General features: G+C 57.7%; 1 protein-coding gene across 1 annotated transcript; it reads left to right on the top strand.

Moving 5' to 3' along the window:
* Positions 1 to 6,761: 6,761 nt before the first annotated feature.
* GADD45A (growth arrest and DNA damage inducible alpha) lies at positions 6,762 to 8,961 on the top strand. Its single transcript, XM_088169594.1, has 4 exons — positions 6,762 to 6,954; positions 7,041 to 7,142; positions 7,218 to 7,431; positions 8,173 to 8,961. The coding sequence occupies exons 1-4, from the start codon at positions 6,911 to 6,913 to the stop codon at positions 8,284 to 8,286; spliced, it is 474 nt and encodes a 157-aa protein (XP_088025720.1). The 5' UTR covers positions 6,762 to 6,910; the 3' UTR covers positions 8,287 to 8,961.
* The last annotated feature ends 566 nt before the right edge of the window (positions 8,962 to 9,527 follow it).

Below are 9,527 nucleotides of genomic sequence, written 5' to 3'. Positions count from 1 at the left end.
CATCCCACCTGGATCTCACCCATCCCTCCTGGCCCCTGGGCTGCAGGCACAGCACAAACGAAAGATGCTCAGCCTGCAGCCCCGGACCTGCAGTGAGACCCCCAAGCCCTCCCCACGCTGAGGATTCAAGCCTGGGCGCTGCAGCCTCTGCCCTGTGTCACTCGTGTCCTGTCCCTGATGTCACACAGGGTCCCCGCGGCTGCTCCCTCAGATAAGGACACAAACGAGCAGGGAGCTGCAGCGCTGACAGCTCTGATAAGGCACGGCAGGGAGCGCAGTCCCCAGGCCGGTGGCATGATGGGCATTGTCCCCAGGCTGGTGGCATTGTCCCCAGGCTGTTGGCATGATGGGCATTGTCCCCAGGCTGGTGGCATTGTCCCCAGGCCGGTGGCACTGCAGGCATCCCATCCTGTCCATGGCACAAGTTCAGGTCATTGGATCACAAAATGGTTTAGGCTGGAAGGGACCTTAAAGACCAACTTACCCAATTTTAATTCCTGGAGTTCTAACTAATCCTATTTTCTAAGTAGAAAATTACGGATATTGGATTAAAAAAATCTTTTCTCAGGAAAAATAAATCACCCTTGTTACAGGTTGATGTTAAAGGATTGCCCTGCCAGCTGCTGCTTCAGAAAGTGGCGGCGGGTCCTCATCCCGCCGTGGCAGGTGGAAAGCGGTGTCACCCCCATCCCGGTGACATCCAGCGGCCCTGCTCCTGCCCCACGGGACATTGCTGCTCCATGAGGCCAGGCAGGAAGCAGCTCCCTGCAGGTGCCCTGGGCCACGTGCTGCTGCATTTTTCTGCTTCTTTCATCACCTCTAATTCCTCCTAAAGAGCTTCTGGGCTTGGGGCACAAACCCCACGTTCCCCCAGGGCTCCCCCGCGCTCTGGACAGGTTTGGTGTGGAGATGCCATCAGGATGGGGTGTCCTGAGTTCCATCCCACCCTTCTCCCGCTGCCTCCATCTCCTCCATGGGATGGTTTCTCACCTTTTTCCTCTGGTTTTGCAGCCCGAGTGGTTCCCTGGGATGTTGGGATGTCCCCAGCCCGCAGCCCCAGAGCTAAGCAGATCCCAAACAGACCAAACGAACAGACCCCAATCCCACTGCTCCCACCAGGCTCTCCATGTCAGGATCCCGTGATTAAAGGCTGGGCTCGCCGTTCTCTCTTTTCATTACTGCGAAATTACATTTAAAATTTTAAAACCCCGCGTTTTTCCTGCCGTGACCGCACCGCGGTCCCATTGAGCTCCCGGCTGCTGTCCCCGGTGCGGCCGCCAGAGGGCACCGGAGCGACAGCGGCAGCGTCCCCGGTCCCCATCCTTGTCCCCTGTCCCCTCTCACTGTCCCTGTCCCTGTCCCTATCACTGTCCCCATCCTTGTCCCCTGTCACTGTCCCCTATTCCTGTCCCCTGTCCCTGCCTCTATCCCTGTCCCTGTCCCCTGTCCTTTTTCCCTGTCCCCATCTCTTGTCCCCTATCCCCTGTCCCTGTCCCATCCCTATCCCCATCCCTGTCCCCGTCTCCATCCCCTGTCTCTTTCCCCTGTCCTTGTTCCCTGTCCCTGTCCCCATCCCCTGTCCCTGTCTGTGTCCTCTGTCCCCTGTCCCTGTCCCCATCCCTGTGCGAGCAGTGACCGAACCCGGCCAGGGATGCTCCAAACCCATCCAGCCTGGCCTTGGGCACTTCCAGGGATCCAGGAACAGCCACAGCAAATCTGGGAATTCCATCCCAGCCTTTCCACCCTGCCCGCCAGGAATTCCGTCCCAATATCCATCCCTGCCCTCTGGCAGTGGAAGCCATTCCCTGTGTGCTGTCCCTGCCTGCCTTGTCCCCAGTCCCTCCCCAGTTCTCCTGGAGCCCCTTCAGGCCCTGCCAGGGGCTCTGAGCTCTCCCTGGATCCTTCTCCTCTCCAGGTGAGCACCCCCAGCTCTCCCAGCCTGGCTCCAGAGGGGCTCCAGCCCTGCAGCAGCTCCATGGATTCCTCTGGAGTCTCTCCAGCAGCTCCAGCTCCTCCTGATGTTGGATCGCAGGGCTGGAGGAAGCTCTGAAATACGGTCTCATAAGCATTATATACATTTTATATTATATATTTTAATTTATATTTTAAAATCTACTTTGAAATAAACACCTCGGTTTCATTATCTCTACTCCAATGACCATCAAACTCTGGGCTTCACTCCAAGGTCCTTCCCCTTTGCTTTCCAAACACTCTTCCCACTCCATGCATTTATAGGAAACAAAACTAATTCAGATTAATGATTTAACCCCCACCCCCCCGAGCTCCCCACTGGCCACAGGAACACCAGTGGAGGTAACTGTGACTGGAGGCTGAACCACCCCAGCTCCCTGACTCCCTGTGCACAACTGGGGGCTGCTTTGGGGGGGTCCAGCCCTCCCTCTGCTCATACCAGAGCTCCCCTGCATGCACGGGGAAAGCAAAGCACTTGGAAAACTGGGAACTTCCCTGGGGGAGGCAAGATGGGGCTGCTGGCTGTCTCCAAGATGATTCCTTGTGCTGTAGGACAGCGTTCCCTCTCAGAAGTGCCACTCGTGCTGGTTTATGGCCCCACGCTGCCATTAAACGGACAAAGTTTGTTTTTATTTTACTGCAGCTCTCGCTGTCCCCATCGTGGACTTTGCCCGGTGCTGCCTGGCCGGATGATTCCCACCAGCAGCCGGGGCTGCTCCCTGTGCCCAGCACGAACAGGGTGGGAAAAACTCCTGTTCGTGCAGGGAGAAGGAATGGAGGAATGCATGCAGGGCAGGGGAATGTCCCTGCCAGGAGCAGCACAGGTCTCTGCTGCCCTGGATTTACAGGCACCAGGAGCTGCTGGGAGCTGAGCCAGGACTTGCTGGGCCAGCACCTCAAGGACTGGGGGAGGAAAAGAGATTCCAGCAGCTGCCAAGGGTGGGGGGACATGGGTGATGCATAAAATCACAGAATCCTGGAATGGTGTGGGCTGGAAGGGACCTTAGAGCTCACCCAGACCCACTCCCCTGGTGAGCAGGCAGGAACTTCCCATTATCCCAGGCTGCTCCAAGCCGGCTTTGAGCACTTCCAGGAATGGAGCAGCCACAGCTGCCAGGGTCTCACCACCCTCACAGCCAAGAATTCCCTCCTAATCTCTAATCTCCATCTCCCCTCCTTCAGTTTAAAGCCATTAAAGCACCCCCAGGCTCTCTGTTTGCAGCCAGGGACGCCCAGCGATGTTCCAGCACCACGGAGCCCCGCAGGAATGTGCTGAGTGCTGCCAAAACGAGTGGGACAAACACATCCCAGATCCTCCAGATCCCCCAGTTTTGGGAGAGGTAAAACCCCCAGCCAGGAACCTGCAGGGCAGGGCAGGAGGCGAGTGGCTGTGCCAGGGAAGTGCCATCCCTGCCCCGTGCCACCCAGCCGGGCTCTCGGCTGCACTGCCGTGACCTGGGCGGTTGGGAAAGCTGCTGGCACCGTGCCCGGCTCCAGAGCCAAGCCCAGCCGGCTCCAGACATCCCGGCTGCCCCGAGCGCTGCCGGCTCTGGCCAAAGTCAAACCCGAGCAGCAGCAGGGGTGGCCCTGCTTCCAGTTCCATCAGGGATGGAGCGAGGAAAACAAGGGAAAAATGTCATTTTGCTCTTTGTGCTGGAGGGGACATGGCACCGGTGGTGCCAGGGTGGATCCTGCGGCAATCCCAGGCTCCAAACAAAGTTTTTTTTCCTGGCTTCCAGAGCCCGGGGATTCTCTCTTGCAAGGCTCCGGGGCGGGATGCCCTGCCCTGGGAGGGTGGATGTGCCTGGACACAGCAGCGAGCTGGGACACGGGCTGGGGTCAGCTCGGTGACACGGAACTGGTGGCACTGGGAAAAACAGCGACTCTTGGAGCAGAGGCCGCCCCTGGAATGTGCAAGCTGGCGTTTGCTTTGCAAAACAGCAGCGGCAAAAGCAGATCCAGAGGGGATTGGGAACGCTCAGGGGCCCTGGCACAGCAGCCTGGGGTGTCCAGGGGACTGGTGGGGTGCTCAGAGGATGGGTGGGGTGCCCAGGGGAAGAGTGGGGTGCCCAGGGGACGAGTGGGGTGCCCCAGCACACGTACACAGCGGGATTTTCCCAGCAGCGGGATGGTCAAAGGGCCAGCGGGGCTGGACAAAGGTCCCGCGTGGGATGGGCCAAGGACGGAGAGCAAGGGAAGGGATCAGGGCCACCCAAACAAGGGACAGCCAAGGGGAAGGGGAGCAGAAGTCCCTGGCTCTGCTCCGGGGGGCTCAGGGGCCGGGACCACCCCGAGGCAGCCCCAGGGAAGGGCCCTGGCCCTGGCTCCGGCAGGGATGGGGCTTTGTCAGCCCTCACTGACACTGTTTGATGGTTGGTCTCATTCCCAAAAACTGAAATTAAACAACTCGATGCTCTTACGTGCAGGAAGCACTCTCTGCAGCTGGCCCAGACATCCTCCCCAGCGCAGCAGCTCCCACATCCCTGCGGGTTAACCCATTGCTCTCCAAGCTGCCTCCGACCACGGGCAGCCCAAAGAACATTTGGGGTGAGCCCAGACACAACTCCTGACCCCCGACTGTGATGCTGAACACGGAGGGGAGAGCAGGCACAGCCTGGAGAATGATGAAAGTCAGGATTAAAGGGCAGGGGGGGGAGCAAAACAGCCCGGCCGCTTTTTTGGCAGGCGATGAAAGGAAGGTTCAGCAGCAGCTGCCAGCTGGGAAATGACGGAGGGACAACTGCGGGTCCGGCTCCATCCCGGGCTGCCCAGACCAGCAGCCACGACATTGCCCCAGCACGGCCACCCAGTGTCCCAAGGCACCCAGCATCGCTGCTGCTCCTCCGGGAAAAGGGACACACGGGAAAACCGAGCCCAGCCGGGAAACCTGCGGGGAAAACGCAATTCCCGAGCATTGCCTGCCGGCTCCAGGAGCTGCTGCCGCCCAGGAGAGAGAAAAGAGGCTTCAGCTTCAGCTTCAGCTGCTTCCCAGCTGCCTCCGAGACAGATTTAGCTCTGGGACCGGCACAGATGGGGCTGCGGGGCCGGAGCCACAGGCGGAGCCGGAGCCTGCAGTTGCTAATAGAGATACAGCAAATTAAGCGAACTTAATTCGGAGGGTCACCACACAATGCTCCCACCTGTTTTGCTGCGGTCCGGCCATCTGCCACCCCTCCACCTGATGCAAAAAGGGATTTTTTTTTCCCCCCCTTTCTGCCGTGGGTTTCGTTGAGTCGTGTCGGGTCTCTTCAGGCTGCAGCAGCAGGATGGGGGCAGAGCTGAGCCGGGGACACTTGCAGAAAAAACCCCTGGGAAGTTTCTTCTCGGAGCTGACACAACCTGGGGGTACGGGAATCACCCCCTTTATTCTGCCATAAAAACGCTTTCTTATATCCCTGAGGTGTTCCAGACTTGGAGCACCCTGGGATGGTGGGAGGTGTCCCTGCCATGGCAGGGGGTGGAACAAAACGATCCCTGGGGTCCCTTCCAACCCAAACCATTCCAGGATTCTGGGATTTCTCATTTCCCAAATTCAGTGATTCTGCACGGAGCCTGGCATCGCTCTGCACATGGTGCTTCAGCAAACACTGAAGGGGAAAATGGCTCCTGGTGTCCAGGAGCTGCAGGAAAACACTGACACAAGCAAAACATTAAAGCACACGCTGCCAAAATCTCCGTGAGGGACCACCAAGGGTCCCTCAGTGGGAATGTGCCAGCCCACAGCCAGGCTGGGAAAGAGCTCTGGCACCGGCTGTGGGAGGGTGGAGGGGTTTGGGTGCAACAGCTGAGAAAGCTTTGACACAGCAGCCGTGAGGAGAAATCCTTCCTGCAGCTCTGCAGAGCTGACACGGGACATCTGGAGTGGGAGCAGCTTCCCGGAGAACTACCGAACAAAAACCTGCGAAGGGAGAGATCAGAGAATCCCAGCCTGGTTTGGGTTAGGACGGAGCTCAGACATCACCCAGTGCCACCCCTGCCATGGCAGGGACACCTCCCGCTGTCCCAGGCTGCTCCAAACCCCAGTGTCCAGCCTGGTCTGGGACATTTGCAGGGATCCAGGGACGTTGTTGGCTGTGACAAACTCTGTCTGAAGGGTGGTGAGGCAGTGTCCTGAGCAATGCAAGGAGCATTGCAGGAGTGCAATCCCTATGGAGGCAGGGAAGATGGAACAGCATCCATGGAAGGAGGGGATTCTGTCCCACTGCCCCTCTCAGGTGAGGCCCCACCTGCAGAGCTGCCCCAGCCCTGGGGAACAACAGCAGGAGGAGCTGGAGCTGCTGGAGAGACTCCAGAGGAATCCACGGAGCTGCTGCAGGGCTGGAGCCCCTCTGGAGCCAGGCTGGGAGAGCTGGGGGTGCTCACCTGGAGAGGAGAAGGATCCAGGGAGAGCTCAGAGCCCCTGGCAGGGCCTGAAGGGGCTCCAGGAGAGCTGGGGAGGGACTGGGGACAAGGCAGGGAGGGACAGCACACAGGGAATGGTTTCTACTGTCAGAGGGCAGGGATGGATGTGATATTGGGCAGGAATTCCTGGTTGGGAGGGTGGGGAGGGGCTGGAATAGAATTCCCAGATTTGCTGTGGCTGCCCTTGGATCCCTGGCAGTGCCCAAGGCCAGGCTGGATGGGTTTGGGGCAGCCTTGTCCGTGTCCCGTGTCCCCGTCCCATTCCCGCTCCCATTCCCGTTTCCCGAGCGGGGTCAGGCCCGGCCGGACTCTCTCAGCGATGGGCGTGGTCTCTCATTTGCATGAACCAATGGGAGCCGGGTATGCAAATGAGGGCGGCGCGGGTTGGCCGGGGCGGGCGGGGTAGCGCGCGCGGGGCGCCTTTGTCCGGCAGAGGCGGCGGCGCCGGAGCGGCCGGAGCGCGGCCGTGCCCGTGCCCCGTGCCCGTGCCCGGTGTCCGTGCCCGGTGTCCCTGCTCCTGCCCGGCCCTGTCCCCGTGATGACTCTGGAGGAGCTGCCCGGGGAGCGCCGCGCCGCCGGGAGGTGAGGCCGGGGGGGGGCGGCGGGTGCCGGGCGGGGAGCGGCGCGGGGTTGGCCGGTGACGGCCGGTGCCGCGTGTCCCGGCGCAGGATGGAGCAGGCGGGGGACGCGCTCGAGGAGGTGCTGAGCAAGGCGCTGAGCCAGCGGAGCCTCACCCTGGGCGTCTACGAGGCGGCCAAGCTGCTCAACGTGTGAGTGCCCCTCTGCCATCCCCCGGTACCCCCTCACCGGTGCCCCGTGCCCGGTGTGACCCCGGTGCCCCGCAGGGACCCCGATAACGTTGTGCTGTGCCTGCTGGCGGCCGAGGAGGAGGAGGCGGGGGACGCGGCTCTGCAGATCCATTTCACCCTGCTGCGGGCCTTCTGCTGCGAGAACGACATCAACATCCTGCGCGTCAGCAACCCGGCCCGCCTGGCGCAGCTGCTGCTGCCCGCCGCGGGCCCCGACCCGCCCGCAGACCTGCACTGCGTGCTCGTCACGGTGAGCACCGGCGACAGCGGCGGCGACACCCGCGGGGTTCCCTCCCCGGTACCGCTCGGGCCGTCCCGAAGCGCCGCGCCCGGGACTCGAACCCGCGGCCTCAGCGCTCCGGCTCCGGGGGTCCCGCGGTGCCTGCCGGACACCGGCGGCCTCCTCCCCTCGTTCTGCTGGATTTTCCTGTTCTCCTTCTTTGGTTTTCCTCTCTTTCTCCTGTTGTTCTGTTTTTTTCTTTCCATAGTTTTTCTCCTTTCCCCTTCACTCTTTATTTTTCCCTTCTTTTTCCTGTCTGTCTCCCGTTCTGGTTTTTCTTTCCTTAGTTTTCCCCCATTTCCCTTCCCCGTTTATTTTTCCCCTTTCCTCTTTACTTTTCCCTTCTTTCTCCTGTTGTTCTGTTTTTTCTTTCCTTAATTTTCATCCTTTCCCTCTTTAGTTTTCCCTTTTTTTTTTCCCTCCTCTTTTTCTTTCCCTTCCCCCCTCCACCTTTTTATCTCTCCCTCTTATTTTTTTTTTTTTTTTTCCCCAGTTCCCTACTCTGCCCCAGAGTCCAAAGCTAACCTCCTCACATGCTTCCAGGCCTGACTTGTTTGTTTGCCTCGGCAGCAATTTAAGATGATTCACACTCCTGGGCTTTCTGCTGTGCTTTTTTTTTTTTTTTTTTTTTTTCCCTCCCCCCCCTCTCTCCTGCTGCTCCCGGCTTGTTTTTGCTGCCGTGCTGAAGCTTTTTTTTTTTTTTTTTTCCAGAACCCACAGGCGTCGCAGTGGAAGGATCCAGCGCTGAGCCAGCTGATGTGTTTCTGTCGGGAGAGCCGGTACCTGGATCAGTGGGTGCCCGTGATCAACCTCCCCGAGCGGTGACCCCCCAAACCCTGCCCCGGCAGAGCTGCAAAAAATTCTCTTTGCACTTGCTCAGGAAGGAATTCCCTGCCCCGGCTCCAAGGGATTCCACGGGGAAAGGGGGCGGGAGAGGAGAAGAAAAAAAAAAAAAAATACAAAAATAAAAAAAACCCAACAACAACGCAACAATAACAACTGCAAGAATAGATGTGAAATAATCAAGTGATGTCGTGGGGAAAGGGGGGGTTTGATGCAGTGGAGCTGAGGAAAACAGGGATGTGCCCTCCCAAAAACTCCCCTCATTCCTTCTGTCCTTAAGTGCCACTTAAAAAGTTCCTGCTTTAAACACCTTAACGAGCAAACAAGGTTAATCGAGGCCTTTTTGCCAGCAATGTTGTTGTATTTTTGGGATGTTAATTCTCAACGTTTTTACGCTAAGATATATAATAATAGTAAGTTATTTTCTGATATTGATGGAAAAAAATTATTTATACTTGGAGGTTTGAGAACCGAAAATGCCCTCAAAGCAGTTGGTCTGCAACCACAAATCTTCTCCTAGTTGGCTGCAAAAGCAGCACCATTAATATAATTGTTTGAAATTCGAGTGTTTTTTTTTGGGGTTGTGGTGTTCTTGTTTTGTGTTTTTCTTTCTTTTTTTTTTTTTTTTTTTTTTTTGAAATAAAGTGTAAAATCAAACCTTTGGCCCAGGTTTTTTTTTTTTTTATTTCCTTACTCCAAGAGTGTGCAGGCACAAGGGCTGAGCAGCAGCTGCTGCTTCCTTGTCCTGGCCATGGGCAAGGTCCTGTTGTGCAGCTCCAGTGTGGGTTCATTCCCGGCCCCTCCCAAGCAATTAAAGGCCAAAGCAGGCGCTGTGCTGCAGGAAATGTTGGGAATGTTCTTTATTTATTTATTTATTTATTTATTTCGCTTGAATGCTGCCACAACGCGAGCTAAAAAAAAAAAATAAAAAATATAAAAATAAAAAGGGTTTTTGCTGGTGAGGTTTCCACGCTCCTGCAGCTCCTCCTTGGCAGGTGGGAAATCTGATTTCCTGCAGGAGGAAAATTCATCCTGGTGTTTTTCTTTGCAAAGTCCTGGGCTCTGTTGGCAGCTCCTCTTTAATGACACAGCCAGGCTGGCACAGATGGCATCTCTGGTGTGGCAGGACAATCCACCTCCCCCTGCTGCTGCCACTGCCAGGGGACAGCAGTGACACACACACATTGTCCCTGCCTGAGGCCACCCAGCCCGGCCCTGCTGTG

The sequence above is a fragment of the Sturnus vulgaris genome, chromosome 9, assembly GCF_052056855.1.
Source record: "Sturnus vulgaris isolate bStuVul1 chromosome 9, bStuVul1.hap1, whole genome shotgun sequence".
NCBI lineage: Eukaryota > Metazoa > Chordata > Aves > Passeriformes > Sturnidae > Sturnus > Sturnus vulgaris.
This window is presented reverse-complemented; position numbering and strand designations above follow the sequence as displayed.

Bases quoted from the DNA above. Each gene is read 5' to 3' on its own strand.
- GADD45A (XM_088169594.1), top strand. From the start codon at position 6,911: ATGACTCTGGAGGAGCTGCCCGGGGAGCGCCGCGCCGCCGGGAG. The intron at 7,143-7,217 runs GTGAGTGCCCCT...GGTGCCCCGCAG, and splicing joins GCGGCCAAGCTGCTCAACGT to GGACCCCGATAACGTTGTGC. The intron at 7,432-8,172 runs GTGAGCACCGGC...TTTTTTTTCCAG, and splicing joins TGCACTGCGTGCTCGTCACG to AACCCACAGGCGTCGCAGTG.